The sequence below is a fragment of the Rosa chinensis genome, chromosome 3 (assembly GCF_002994745.2).
Source record: "Rosa chinensis cultivar Old Blush chromosome 3, RchiOBHm-V2, whole genome shotgun sequence".
In the NCBI taxonomy this organism is placed as follows: Eukaryota; Viridiplantae; Streptophyta; class Magnoliopsida; order Rosales; family Rosaceae; genus Rosa; species Rosa chinensis.
This window is the reverse complement of record NC_037090.1, coordinates 48,727,030-48,742,621: the sequence shown is the minus strand read 5'-3', so window position 1 is coordinate 48,742,621 and position 15,592 is coordinate 48,727,030. Positions and strand designations below refer to the sequence as shown.

Sequence of the window (15,592 nt, the reverse complement as noted above, 5' to 3'; positions counted from 1 at the left end):
CTAAGCCAAATCACACACACACTTTCGAATCCGATCAAATCGATCAACCGTAGTCATGACATGTAGAATATATATGCACAAATTCTATATAGAAGTATGAGAATGTCTAATTTCACCCTAAGCCAAATCACACACACACAATATATACATATATATTCTACATGTCATGACTACGGTTGACCGATTCGATCAGATTCGAAAATATAGTGATCCCTTCCACTAAGGGATCCCTTTTTTATTTTCTCTAGGGATAGGGCATTTGACCAACTTTTCGATCATATTTTCACATCTCAACTGTTCAGTTTTTAGGTCCTAATGTGTAGATCATTTCTGCAAATTTTCAGCCAAATTGATTATATCAAACTAAATTAAATCAATGGACGAATCAAATCTGTCAAACTTGAACCGTTCATACTTAAAATCTTAAATCTCCATTTTGAATGCCTTAACTATAATCAATTTGGCTGAAAATTTGCAGAAATGATCTACACATTAGGACCTAAAAACTGAACGATTGAGATATGAAAATATGATCAAAAAGTTAGTTAAATGTCCTATCCCTAGAAAAAATAAAAAAGGGATCCCTCACTAGAAGGACCCTGTATATATGTATGTATGTTATATATATAAAAACACACACACACACATATATAAACATGTCTAAAAGTACTGGATCTTCAATAATGATGACGTGGCACACTAAAGATTTCCAAATATATATGTGCTAGGCCTTCTAGACATAAACTTGTAAAAGATGTTGCAGATTCCAGTCCAAACTGAACTGCCTTAACTTAAATTGCCATAACTTCTTATAGAAAAGTCAGAATCGCAAACCGTAAAATTCTTCAGAAACTAGACACATGAGGCTTTCCGTGCATATAGGGTATAGCTCCTAATTCCATCAGAGCAGTTCCCAGTAATTCAGCAAAGTTAGGTTCTAGACATGAATTTGTAAAAGATGTTGCAGATTCCCGTCCAAGTAGAATTGTCTACACTTAAATTGCCATAACTCCTTCTAGAAAAGTCCGAATTGCAAACTGTAAAATTCCTAAAAAACTAGACAGATGGGACTTTCCGTGCATATATGGTACAGCTCCTAATTCCATCCGAGCAGTTCCCAGTAATTCAGCGAAGTTAGGTTCTAGACATGAACTTGTAAAAAGATGATGCAGATTCTCGTTCAAGTTAAACTACATTCACTTAAATTGCCATAACTTCTTCTAGAAAAGTTAGAATCGTAAACCGTAAAATTCCTCAGAAACTAGACACATGGGGCTTCCGTGCATATAGGGTACAACTCCTAATTACATCCGAGCAGTTCCTAGTAATTCAGCGAAGTCAGGTGTTCTGCACAACAGTTTCTGTGTTATTTATATAATATTTTTTGTTTGCGGACTTTTGGCGGGCCGAGCCGGGTTTCAAGCCCCTAAACAAAGACTAGCCCTCTATCCACCGAGCTGGGCCTATGGCGGGTTTTTTGACTGGCCGACTGGCCTCCATCGGCCCACTTGATTCGTGATCTTTTTTATGAGGCCTAATGGGAAACATGAAAAGGAAGAATGTTGGAGTGGTTTTGAGTCACCAAAGTCAAGATGACAAGCATGAGAGAAAAATGTGCAAAGGATGCCTATTATCCAAAAGATAATATGTTGGATTAATCTTGTCATACTCTTGTAGGATTTTTCTAGGGCACTTACTGATAATTTCAGCATTATAGACCTTCAAAAATGCATAAGAAATCCGCCCAAAGAAGGTTCTAGGCCAAACTGCCATGTTTTGACTAAGATACGTCCGAAGTTCCCTTCAATTGAATCGCCACCGAGACTTCGAAATTAGCCTTTGACTTTTTCATACCAAATGTTCCTCGATAATTGTAGATCAACGTGGTAAAATTTTCGAGTTTGGTTCACCGTGGTTTGGCAGCAAATGCTGTCGGAATCCGTACAGGTTATGTTTTGCCGTTTTCGTCTTTTAGTCAAAAACTTGGACTAATCTTTTGAAGGCCTTCCACTCCGAACCAGCTCTTGCACTCTTCATATGAAATGATTCTTAGGATGTCTAGAATGGATCTGGAATTTTCAACTCATTTGGATTTCTTTTGATGAGGTTGTCGCCCTTCCTTTATTGTCTAGCTCGTTTTCTCCTAGCCGGAGCAAGAAAAAGTGCTAAGGTTGACTTTTTAGTACATTTCCATGCTTCTCCATCACTTCCTAGCATGATAAAGAAAACATAATAAATAGATATAAATAAACACATAAGTTAAGCAAAAGTTCAAGATTAGGAGAATAGTGGAATTGGATTAGTCAACATTAAATTAGACTTTACAAGTAATTTCTATGTTTTATGGCACAAATATGTATATGAATTATGATCCAACATGTATTAGGGTTTCACATGTGGAAGCTCACTTGACCACCTAAGGTGGTTATTTTATATTATTAATGGTGTCACTAGCAAATGAAGCTTCCAATATTTGGGTGATTAAAGGTTTCAACCTTGGCAGCAGTTTTGAATTCCATCAAAACATGGAAACTTGGAGGTGCTGCAATTGTCAAATAGAATTTTTCGCATCTGTATGTGGGCATGGTCTGTATTTAGAACAGCTAATTTCCATAAATTCTTTCAAATGTTATTCACGACCAAGCAGGAAGAGCATACATCACCTTCCATATGCACTGAATAGTCTGTGCTAAACAGTATCCACTCTTAACATAGTACTTTCCTGAAGAGTGGAAGCAACAAATCTGCTTATCTTCCACATTTCTAGTTGGTAAAGGGATAGAAAGAATAAGTGCCACCTCATAATTAGTAAAGGACAATACTTGGCTAACCATAGCTGGTTAGCAAAGGTTGACCTTATCCAATAATAAGAGGACATTTGTCCTTTTAGAAAAAAAATTTTGAAAGCTAGTGATCAGCACATCACGTGGGGCTTATTATTGACAACGAATAAGCATGATGGCTTTAAAAGGACAGATGTCCTCTTATTATTGGATAAGGTCAGCCTTTGCTAACTAGCTATGGTTAGTCAAGTACTGTCCATTAGTAAAACAATGAGACAGAAGTTACAAGTTCCAAATTTCCACGTTCCATCCAGAGCAATTATAGAAGACATAAGCACCATACAATTATAAAGCTGAACTCTAATGAAAAGTTAGCAATTCGTGATGAGGAAGTCGTTGGCGACCCTATTGCTGATGCCAAGGAAAACCAAGAAGGAAAAAGCTGGGGTGTATGTCGATGGTCCTCCTCCGTTGATTGGAGGAAGTTTAATGATGCAGAATGGATGGCAGCCCAATTCGAAGAGCAGTTTGATCGTGCAAAAAGAGGAAAACAAAAGTTATTAGTAGCTACGCCATAGCTTGGTGTCCGATTGGAGCGCACCATAGCTTTCCAGAAAGGGAATCGTGTCAGGAACAAAACTTGTCGCTACACCACGACGTGTGGGCTTTTTTCGGGTTTATGGGGTCGTTTAGGGCCTCAAAATTGCAATTTACTGTTTTTTCAAATTTTCGGCTTCCTAGTTTTTTTGGAGTTTGTTTTATTTTTACCAGTGGGGTTTAGGGTTTCATTGTTAGTCGCCCTAGGGTTTCTTTTCTCATATATAAGCAACCTTAAACGGCTGAAAACTATCTTTTATCATATTATCAATCAAATTGAGATTTATCTCGTTTATCTCTGGTGGACTCCAGAACCTTTGTTTTTGGTTTATTGCTTGCAAATCTAGGTAATCTTTTCTGACTGCGTCATGTGGTATCAGAGCAGGTCTTCCCTGTCTCTCTTATTTACCTTAGTAGCAATGGGTGAAGTTACGAAAGCAGATATTGAAGCTCTTACAGCAGCGTTTACCGCTGCCTTCAACTCCGTAAATATTTAGATTGGAGAAATTCGTGGACTATTGGGAGAGAGGAATAACAACAACAACAATAATCAGAATAGAGGCGAGGAAGGAGGCCAGCGAGTTAGGGCTCCGCGTGTTGAAGTTGTTGATAATAATTTAGAATCTGGTTCTAAAGAAGAAATTGTGCAACCTGAACAACAAGGACAAGTTGATCAGGATTACAAAGTCAAAGCTGAGATCCCTTTCTTTTCGGGCAACTTGGGTGTGAAAGATTATTTGGATTGGCAGCTTCAGGTGGGCAGATTCTTTGAGATTATGGAGGTGCCTGAAAACAAGCAGGTTAAGCATGTTGCCTGGCGATTAAAGAGTACTGCTGCGATTTGGTGGGATAAGTTGCAAAATACCCGGAAGAAGCAAAGAAAGTAGGGAGTTAAAACATGGCGAAGAATGAAGCAACTTATGATGGAGAGATTCTTGCTGGATGATTATGAGCAGATTCTATACAAGTTGTATATTGAATGCGTCCAAGGTACGAGGACCGTTGCTGAGTACACTGCTGAGTTCTTACGCTATTCTGAGCGCAATGAACTAGGAGAAACTGAAGGTTAGAAGGTAGTTCGCTATATTAGTGGGTTGAACAAAAGCATTCAGGAGAAAATTGGGTTGCAAACTGTGTGGACTGTGGCAGAAGCTTCAAATCTAGCATTGAAGGCAGAATTGTTAGAGAAGCCTTCACGAACTTTTTCTTTCCAGAGATATAACTACCAAAGGAGCACAGATTTGGTAAATGCTTCAATTGACAAGGGTAAAGCCTTGCAACAAAATACAGGAAGTGCTTCTAGGGCTTCCAACCCCCCTTCTAAATGGACTGGCAATTCTAGCAGTTCTAGTGGTGCTCCAAATAGGGCCCCAAACCAGAGGCCTACAACAGATATCTGCTATAGGTGCAACAAGCCTGGGCATAGGTCTAATGTGTGTCCTGAGAGGAGACAATCTGCCCTTCTAGATGATTATGATGAAGATGAAGAAGAAGTTGGAAGAGGTGATGAATATGAAGAGGTTGAGTTTGCAATGGAGGAGTCTCCTGAGAAGGTTAATATTGTGTTGCAGAGGATCTTATTATCTCCTAAGGAAGATGGGCAGCAGAGCAATATTTTCAAGTCACTTTGTTCCATTCATAACAAAGTGTGCAATCTAATTGTGGATAATGGGAACTGCGAAAATTTCGTAGCCAGGAAGTTGGTGGAGTATTTGCAGTTGCCTACGCAGCCTCATGATACACCTTATTCTCTGGGGTGGGTCAAGAAAGGTCCACAAGTTCGAGTTGCGGAGTCCTGCAAAGTACCGGTATCCATTGGTAAGCATTATAAAGATGAAGTTCTATGTGATATTATTGATATGGATGCTTGTCATATTTTATTTGGGCGACCTTGGCAATATGATGTGGATGTGACATACAAAGGCAGAGATAATGTGATGATGTTTATGTGGAATAGTCATAAAATTGCCATGGCTCCTATTTATCAATTTGAGAGATCTGGTGTAAAGAAAGGGGAGAGTTTTCTAACCTTGTCTAGCAGTGAACTCGAGATGGAGGAAGCCTTTAAAGAATCTGAAGTTATTTGTCCAGTGGTGATTAAAGGGTTGTTGACTGCAAAAAAGGAAGATATGATGATTCCTAAGGAAGTGCAGAATATGTTGGGAGAGTTTGAAGAGCTGATTTCAGATGAGCTGCCCAATGAGTTACCACCTATGAGGGACATTCATCATCAAATTGATTTGGTTCCTGAAGCTAGTTTGCCAAATCTACCTCATTACTGCATAAGTCCTAAAAAGAATGAGATTTTGAGGGAGCTGATTGAAGACTTGCTAAAGAAAGGGTTCATTCGTGAAAGTATGAGTCCTTGTGCAGTTCTAGTCCTCCTTGTTCCTAAGAAGGGTAATCAATGGCGGATGTGTGTTGATAGCAGGGCTATAAATAAGATCACTGTGAAGTACAGGTTTCCTATCCCTCGTGTGGAGGACATGCTTGATGAGCTGGAGGGTTCCAAGGTGTTTACCAAGATAGATCTTCGAAGTGGTTACCATCAGATTCGAATCAAGCCAAGGGATGAGTGGAAGACAGCCTTTAAGAGCAAGGATGGCTTATATGAGTGGATGGTGATGCCATTCGGGATGTCTAATGCACCTAGCACCTTTATGAGGCTCATGAACCAGGTTCTTCGTCCTTTTATTGGTTCTTTTGTCGTGATATATTTTGATGATATATTGATATATAGTAGAACCAAAGAACATCTGGTACATTTGAGGCAGGTTTTAGGAGCCTCACAGGAAAATAAACTGTACATTAACCTGAAAAAGTCTACTTTATGCACTAGTAAGCTGTTGTCTGGATTTTGTGGTTGGAGAGGAAGGCATTCAGGTTGATGAAGAGAACGTACGAGCTATAAGAGAATGGCCAGCTCCAAAAACAGTTTCTGAAGTGCGGAGCTTTCATGGTTTAGCTACTTTCTACAGGAGATTTGTGAGGAATTTCAGTACCATTACTGCTCCTATTACTGAATGTTTGAAGAAAGGCAAGTTCCAGTGGGGAGAAGAGCAAGAGAAGAGCTTTGCCTTAATCAAGGAGAAACTTTGTACTGCACCAGTTCTTGCTCTTCCCAACTTCAACAAGGTGTTTGAGGTGGAATGTGATGCTAGTGGCGTGGGAGTAGGTGCTGTGTTGTCAAAAGAAAATAGACCAGTAGCGTTCTTTAGTGAAAAGCTAAGTGAAGCTCGACAAAAGTGGAGTACTTATGATCAGGAATTTTATGCAATGTTCCGAGCATTGAAGTAATGGGAGCACTACCTTATTCAGAGAGAGTTTGTATTGTTCAGTGATCATCAGGCCTTGAAGTACCTTAGCAGTCAGAAAACTGTAAACAAGATGCATGTAAGATGGGTGAGTTTTCTGCAGAAATTTCCTTTTGTGATTCAACATAAATCTGGTACTCTTAATAGGGTGGCAGATGCTTTGAGTAGGAGAGCTTCCTTGCTGGGCACTCTAGCTCAGGAGGTTGTGGGTTTTGATCTCTTGAAGGACTGATACAAGGAAGATGTTGATTTTAAGGAAATTTGGGCCAAGTGCAGTAGCAATCACGCAGTTGCAAATTTCCATGTGAGTGATGGTTATTTATTCAAAGGCAATCGGCTTTGTATTCCTAGTTCATCATTGAGGGAGAAACTGATCAGAGATCTGAATGGAGGGGGTTTGAGTGGGCACTTGGGCCGTGATAAATGATGTAAGACGAGAATATGCTCAGTTTAGCGAGAAAACCATAAAAGCAAATAAGCGGCGTAGAATCAAGAAGAGTGATTGGAAAATAGGTAACTCACGCGTAATGAGATTATTAGCTGTTGGAATATTCAAGAAGATTTGGTTTTGGACCTTTCGAGTTACTCGTACAAAAAGTCAGGTTTTGATTTTGAATCAGATTTGACTAACTTTTGGCCAGAATGTCCGTTTGAGACGCATGATAGCTTTCCAGAATGGGAACGACGAGATCTTCAAGACTCACTTTAGTGAGCCCTATCAGATTTATGCTAAAATGTATCGTCTTAATTATCCGATTCGTGATTTCATATTTTTAGGCTAGTTTTACATTCTTTTTATTTTAGGTTTCCTAGTTTATTTTGGATTTGTTTTGTTACATTCTTTTTATTTTAGGTTTTCTAGTTTATTTTGGATTTATTTTGTTTTAATCCGTGGGCTTTAGGGTTTCATTGTTAGTCGCCCTAGGGTTTCTTTCCCATATATAAGCAACCTTAAACGGCTGCAGAACTATCTTTTATCATATTAGGGCATCTCCAACAATGGAGTCAAAAGCCAAAATGACTAAGGGTCTTTTTTTTTCACCATCTCCAACCCAAATAAAAAAGGTGTCAAAATGGCTTTTGAGCCATACCTTGAGTCAAAATGACTAAGGAATGAAGGTAGAAAGCCAAAATGGCTTAGGGAAAGAAGGCTGGCCCCACCTTCCACTATTTAAAATGAGCGGCTCTGATTCACTCTTCATGAATTCGATTCAAAATGGAAGGCTAAAATTAATTAATACCAAAAATTAAAAAATAAATAAGGTTATTATCACAAATGGTACCTAAACTTATCTTCTATTTTATCGATGGTACAACGAACTTTTCGATTTCATTTTAAATGGTACCTAAGGACATTCCGGCCAAAAAAGCCAAATCTAAAAAAAAAGAAAAAAAGAAACAAGTTCAAGGCAAATCTATTACTAAAAAATCATTACTATATATGATTGCAACCCTTGAAATCATCAAAAATCATCACTATGATTGCCTCCCATGCCGTTTTTAGTCGGAATAGTGACCGGAGGTGGCCCTAGGTACCATTTAAAATGAAATCGAAAAGTTCGGGTACTGGTTGTGATCAAAATTGAAGTTCAGGTACCATCGATAAGATTGAGGTATAGTTCAGGTACCATTTGTGATAATAACCCAAATAAATATATAATTACTTAATTTCTAATCTGACAGTCAGGAAAATGCGATGAATTAAATTCAACGGCTAATAATAGAGTAATGTAGTTTTAAACGAGAAAAACTTGAAAAAATAAAATAAAAATTTCTAAAAAAAATTTTAAACGACGATATATTATATAAGATTATTATATATGATATATAAATTCATATTGTAGTTAAATAATTATCTAAAATAATTAAAATTATGAAATGGCTATGATTTTTGACTAAAGGGGGTTGGAGATGCAAAATATGAATGAATAGTAATGACAGTAGGGGGTGTCAAATTTTCTAAAGGGTTGGAGATGCCCTTATCAATCAAAATTGAGAGTTTTCTCTTTTATCTCTGGTGGACTCCAGAATCTTTATTTTAGGTTTATTACTGGTAAACCTAGTTATCAATCTGACTGCATTAGGTGGTATCAGAGCAGGTCTTCCCTATCTCTTTTATTTACCTTGGTAGCAATGGGTGAAGTTACAAAAGCAGATATTGAAGCTCTTACAGCAGCGTTTACCGCTGCCATCAACTCCATGAACAATCAGATTCGAGAAATTTGTGGATTGTTGGGAGAGAGGAACAATAACAACAATACCAACAATCGGAATAGAGGAGGGGAAGGAGGCCAGCGGGCTAGAGCTCCACGTGGTGGTGGAGGTGATATTAATTATGATTCCGAGGTTCTCATAACCAAGGCTGATATTCCTTACTTTTCTGGTCACATGAGCGCGGAGGATTTTCTGGATTGGCAGGTTGAAGTGGATAGATTCTTTGAGACCATGGAGGTTCCAAAACACAAGCAGGCTAAGATGGTTTCTCAGAAGCTAAAGAAAGATGCTGCTTATTGGTGGGATCAGTTGCAAAGCTCTCGTCAGAGGCAAGGCAAAGAGCATGTTCGGACATGGCGCAAGATGAAAGGTCTTCTTAGCGAAAAATTTCTGCCAAGAGATTTTTCAATCAAGAATTATTCTCCTAAAGTTTTCGAGAAGAAGTTAGAGTTCAAACTTTCTTTGCCTGTTGAGATTAATAGTTTATCTGAAAAAAAAGCCAGAAGAGTTTCTAATGGAAGGAGCTCCACAAGAAATCATCCACGATAACCAAGAAGAGGTTAAAGATGAAATTGTTCATGTAGACATGGCTATTAATAATGAGGAAGTCTTGGAGCCTGAAATAAATCACTCAGAATCAGATATCATTCAAGAATGCAACCTTGAGAGCAGAGACGAATCTATGAAGGTTGCATATGAGAGCCAAATGCATATGACAGACTCATCTTTGGCGTTGGGTTCATGATTGTGCCATCAAAATTTGCAGAGGATCAGGCCAATAATCCACAGGTTCAATTGTCTAATTTTTTCTCAGGTCTTTTGTCTACCTATTCTTGTCCTTTATTCAAGATGAACTCGAGGGCGAGTTCTTTCATAGTGGAGGAGAATGATGTAGGACGAGAATATGCCCAATTTAGCGAGAAAACCATAAAAGCAAATAAGCGGCGTAGAATCAAGAAGAGTGATTGGAAAATAGGTAACTCACGTGTAATGAGATTATTAGCTGCTGGAATATTCAAGAAGATTTGGTTTTGGACCTTTCGAGTTACTCGTACAAAAAGTCAGGTTTTGATTTTGAATCAGATTTGACTAACTTTTGGCCAGAATGTCCGTTTGAGACACATGATAGCTTTCCAGAATGGGAACGACGAGATCTTCAAGACTCACTTTAGTGAGCCCTATCAGATTTAGGCCAAAATGTATCGTCTTAATTATCCGATTTGTGATTTCATATTTTTAGGCTAGTTTTACATTCTTTTTATTTTAGGTTTTCTAGTTTATTTTGGATTTATTTTGTTTTAATCCGTGGGCTTTAGGGTTTAATTTTTAGTCGCCCTAGGGTTTCATTGTTAGTCGCCTTAGGGTTTCTTTCCCATATATAAGCAACCTTAAACGGCTGCAGAACTATTTTTTATCATATTATCAATCAAAATTGAGAGTTTTCTCTTTTATCTCTGGTGGACTCCAGAATCTTTATTTTAGGTTTATTGCTGGTAAACCTAGTTATCAATCCGACTGCGTCAATAAAACTATTGCTAGCCTTGAGGAGAGGTATTTCTGGCCACAGCTGAAGAAGGATGTAGGAGCTATTGTGAGGAAGTGCTACACCTGCCAGGTTTCTAAGGGTCAGTCCCAAAATACAAGTCTTTATCTACCTTTACCTGTTCCTGAAGATATTTGGTAGGATCTTACTATAGACTTTGTGTTGGGATTACCCCGTACCCAAAGGGGTGTGGATTCTGTGTTTGTGGTAGTTGACAGGTTCTCCAAGATGGCGCGCTTTATAGCTTGTAAGAAGATTGTTGATGCGTCTAATATAGCCAAACTGTTTTTCAGGGGGGTGGTTCGTTTGCATGGAGTGCCCAAGTCCATTACTTCTGATAGAGACACGAAGTTCCTTGGTCACTTCTGGATTACATTGTGGAGAATGTTTGGAACAGTTTTGAATCATGGCGGCACAGCTCATCCTCAAACTGATGGGTAGACAGAGGTTACTAACAGAACTTTAGGTAACATGGTTTGGAGTGTTTGTGGGGATAGGACCAAACAGTGGGATTATGCTTTACCACAGGTGGAGTTTGCTTATAACAGTGTTGTCCATAGTGCAACAGGGAAGTCACCATTCTCATTAGTTTATACTGCTGTTCCTCGACATGTGGTTGATTTGGTGAAGCTTCCTAAAGTTTCTGGTGTTAGTACTGCTGCTGAGGGGTATGGCTAGAGATGTGCACGTTGTTAGAGAAGAAGTTAAGGCCAAGCTGGAAGAAACTAATGCTAAGTATAAAGCTGCAATTGACAAGCATCGAAGAGTTAAAGTGTTCCAAGAGGGTGATGACGTGATGGTGTTTTTGAGGAAGGAGAGATTTCCTGTTGGTACCTACAACAAGCTGAAGCCCAGAAAATATGGTCCTTTTAAGGTGCTGAGGAAGATCAACGACAATGCTTATGTTGTTGCCCTTCCTGATTCCATGGGCATTTCTAACACCTTTAATGTGGCTGATTTGCATGAGTTTCATGAAGATGAGGTTCTTTATCCTGAAGTGAACTTGGGGTTGAGTTCTTCAGAGGTGGAGGAGACTGATGCAGAACGGATGGCAGCCTAATTCGAATAGCAGTTTGATCATGCAAAAGGAGGAAAACGAAAGTTACTAGTAGCTATGCCATAGCTTGGTGTCCGATTTGAAGCGTGCCATAGCTTTTCGGAAATGGAATCGCGCTGGAACAAAACTCTTCGCTACGCCACGACATGTGGGCTTTTCGGGCTTTCAGGGTTGTTTAGGGCCTCAAAACTGCAATTTACTGTTTTTTCAAATTTTTGGTTTCCTAGTTTTTTTTTGGTTTGTTTTATTTTTACCCGTGGGCTTTAGGATCTCATTGTTAGTCGCTCTAGGGTTTCTTTTCTCATATATAAGCAACCTTAAACGGCTACAGAATTATTTTTTATCATATTATCAATCAATTTGAGATTTATCTCGTTTATCTCTGGTGGACTCCAGAATCTTTGTTTTCGGTTTATTACTTGTAAACCTAGGTGATCTTTTCCGACTGCGTCATTTAAGGAGGTTGGGTTGCTCAATGAGGCGACAATGGAGCGTTGAGACCACCAAGAACTCACCAATAAGATCACTAGGTTGAGTATGAGGTAAAGCCACCACTCTTTTTAAATTAGGTTATAACCAGTGGCAGATCCAGATCCAGGATCCGAAAATGGGCTAGGCTAATTATATGTGCACAAAAATTTTAGAATTTCTCTGTAAGTGCACAAAAAAAGGGATTTGATTCCACCAACTCCAAATCAAACAAACAAAAGCAATATAACAGCTCAATATGCATAGCAATATACAAGAGAAAACAAACAATGTTTCGTTTAAACAACATATCAACTAAATGATGCTACCTGATACAAGCAACCATATGATTCAGTGAAGCAGAACATTCGGTCTAAAATCACACGAGTAAACATAGCTCATAGAACACAAAACCCATCTCTCTAGTTCATAAAACTCTGAATTTCTCATGATAACATATTGAATCACAAAAAGTCCCAATTTTGATTTCTTAAGCTCAAAACCAAACACCAATTAAACAACAGTATTCCCAAAAACTCAATTTTACATAAAACAGGCAAGAATCGAACAATCAAGCATATCAAATCCTCAATCTTTTTCTTAATTCGGTTTAATCTTCTTAATCAAACATAAGCCCAAATCAGATTACACAATCATGCATGCAGATAAAAGTAGATTTTACCATGGGAAAAACTTGATCAAGCACCTCTAGAGCACGTCGTGAATTCCATCCAAAGTAACCACGCAGCAATATGTTTGCCTGCAACAAAACCGCAAACCCAACAAGATGGGTATCAAAGATTAGAGCTTTTCAGCATAGAAAATGTTTCCCAGCAAAACCCAAAATGGGAGTGAAAATTCCAGCACAGTCCTCATAAACATAATAATGGTTCCCATTTATGTTAAAGAAAAAAGCTAGCAGATTACTAAAAAGGAACAATTGGGCTTCAAGATTGTTACTTTGCGAGCATAGAGGTCGGAGAGAATGGAGCCCCAGTAGCCGTGGCTGAAGCTAAGCTGGGCTATGGAGGATCCGAACAGAACAAACTGAGGCCGTGCTATGGCAAAAGCTTCTCTGTGGCAGCAGCAAAGCTTCTCTTAGATTCATCAGATTTCAACAAAGTGGCTGCCGCTGTGCGTCGGAGGACTCGAGTAGCGAGTAGCAACCATATAAAGAATTTTTTTCTTTCTTTGGGCTACTATGGGCTGATGGCAAACATATCTATACTTACGACTTTTTTGGGCCCAAATTTTGTCTAGGCTATAGCCCAGACAACCTTCTATGTGCATACGCTCATGCTTATAACCCTAAATTTTAAGCAAGTTTTTACATTGTGAATTAAATTTGTTATTCTACAGCTTTATGATTACCAGCATATCATGGGGCTTCTCTTCATTGAGAAGAAACAGTGGGCATTGGAGAATGATGAGTTGAGCCAAGCATTGGCCAAAATTCAAGAGATTCTACATCGAGACAGAGGGCTTATCTAATCCCAATGTCAGAAGTGAAAAGCCGAGAGGAGAATTTGAGGAAGATCTTGGTAGAGGAAAAGAAGTCCGCAGAAGAGGTATGCTTATTTATATTGTTATTAACTGGTACTTGCATATTTATTTGTTCCAATTTTGAATTCATGTATAGGTAAATATTATAAATAATCACTTAATTATGACTTGTTAGACACTTTAGTAACCCAATTTTTGAAAATATCACGTTTGTTACTCAACTTTGATATCTTCCATCACTTGGCATTTGGTCTATTTCTATATCTTATCCGTTAAAATCTCATAATAAATTCATCTCAAGGATATTTTGATCAAATTACTGAAAGTTAGTCTTTTCCTTTTTCGGATTTTTATTTGTTTCTTTCTTTTATTGTCTCTTTGATCTGCACATGGAGCCATGGACCAAATTTTCAGAAACCCATAAGATCATTAAATCAAAAATCATATCCTGATAAATGGCATAAAAAAGAAGCATTCAAATTTGATCCTGGTAGTGCCTTCTTTTTTTATTTTCTTCGATATGTGCTTACATATGCAAATTTGAAGCTATCTTTCTAATTTGCTATCTTTCTTTTTCAATAGTGTTCACCTGGTCAGCGACCAAAATGCTCAACCATTTTTGGATGAAAATCCAAATGTTAAACACAAAACAACTCAACTCAAAAATAATTCTTTCCACAATTAGATTTACATCTAAAGATGGTTAAGCATAGTTTTTTTTTTTAATGGAAATTAATGAAACTTCATTAATAAATACCACTGATAGTAAACTCAATGGAATGAGCCCAAATACAAATAAACCCAATAAGGAAAATTACAACTCAACCATAATCCACATGGACAGGCAACAGAGTATAACCCTAAAAATTAAAATACATCAACTACAAACACAAACACAGCCGCCGCCGCCCAAACGCTTCCGCACAGCAGCCGCTGCAGTCACCACCAGAAGCCAAGAGGATGCGAGAAGTGTTGCATCGAAGTGATGAGTACCGAATAGCCGTTGCCAGAACAAACCCAAAAAGCAAATCCAGTCAAAACCAACATAAAGGGGGATGAGAGAAAGGAACCAGTACCACACACTGACTCGCGCATCTCCACCAGAGAGACTCAAACCGGCAAGGGGAGAAAGCCACCGAGAAGAAAACCAGCGGATAATGGGGGGTGGAACACCCATGCGTGAGCACCCATAATCCAATCGGTAAGTGATTCTCACTTTAGAGTAGTAGCTACGAAATCCTTCATGGAGAAGGTCATTGGTAGAAGCAGGGGAGTTGGTGTGAGGTGATGGGTGAGGAATCATGGAGTTTTTTGGATCTGAAATTTTTTTGGGTTGATCAGCAAAGAAGGGAGGAACAAAGTTCTCTAGAGCTGGACATAAGCCTGAAAAAGGAGGAACAAAGTCCTCAAGGGTTGGACATAAGCCAGAAGATCACCACAAAATGGGTGTAGTTCACCACAGGGGTGAGAGAGAAGCAAGTGAAAATGATGAAGGAAAGAGGAACTGAGAAAAAGAGAGGCCATAACACTAGAGGCCGCCCCCAACTGTCAAGCCAACAATCTAGATCCGGAGGGATCAAGATCAGGGCAAGAGAGAAGGGGGAGGGAGATGATTTTTCTCAGATCTGTTTTCTCTCTCTAGGTTTTAGAGAGAGACGTAGTTGGTTGGCTGCTGGCTTGGTTCATTTGGGGACACGAAAATCTTGGCAAGGTGAGCATAGTTTCTTTGGTTAGTTACTAACCAAGTAAACATGCTGATCTCTCCTTTTAGAATCTCAACATACTCTTATTGAAAAGATTTGATATACTTCTTTAGTTGCAACTTCCAAGCCCATTAGATGTTATTTGGAACTTGCTACTTGTATTTAGGATGTATTGCACTTCTCTAAGATACGTATCTGCTATGTCCTTCTGTAAATTATGATCATCCAGTCGCTAACATTTATAAAAGAATGTATGTAAAAGTTAGGGGTGTTTATGATTCAGTTATTTTGAGGGAGTTCAAAGTGCTTGAATCTTTATTGTCGTCCAAACTTTTAGTGGACTTCACAGGCATGAGGAAGAAAGGAGTGTCAAGGTTGGGCAGCTCAAATTAAGTAAGCTGTAAAAAAGC

General features: G+C 38.7%; 1 protein-coding gene and 1 long non-coding RNA gene across 2 annotated transcripts; one reads left to right on the top strand and one right to left on the bottom strand.

The window, feature by feature from the left end:
• Positions 1 to 4,288: 4,288 nt before the first annotated feature.
• Positions 4,289 to 6,743, top strand: LOC112194683. Its single transcript, XM_040517073.1, has 2 exons — positions 4,289 to 4,445; positions 4,530 to 6,743. The coding sequence occupies exons 1-2, from the start codon at positions 4,289 to 4,291 to the stop codon at positions 6,266 to 6,268; spliced, it is 1,896 nt and encodes a 631-aa protein (XP_040373007.1). The 3' UTR covers positions 6,269 to 6,743.
• A 5,656-nt stretch (positions 6,744 to 12,399) lies between these two features.
• Positions 12,400 to 13,160, bottom strand: LOC121052016. The gene is made up of 2 exons (XR_005807775.1): positions 12,937 to 13,160; positions 12,400 to 12,736 (listed from the first exon to the last, which is right to left on the bottom strand). It is a non-coding gene; the product is annotated as an uncharacterized LOC121052016 (long non-coding RNA).
• Positions 13,161 to 15,592: the final 2,432 nt, after the last annotated feature.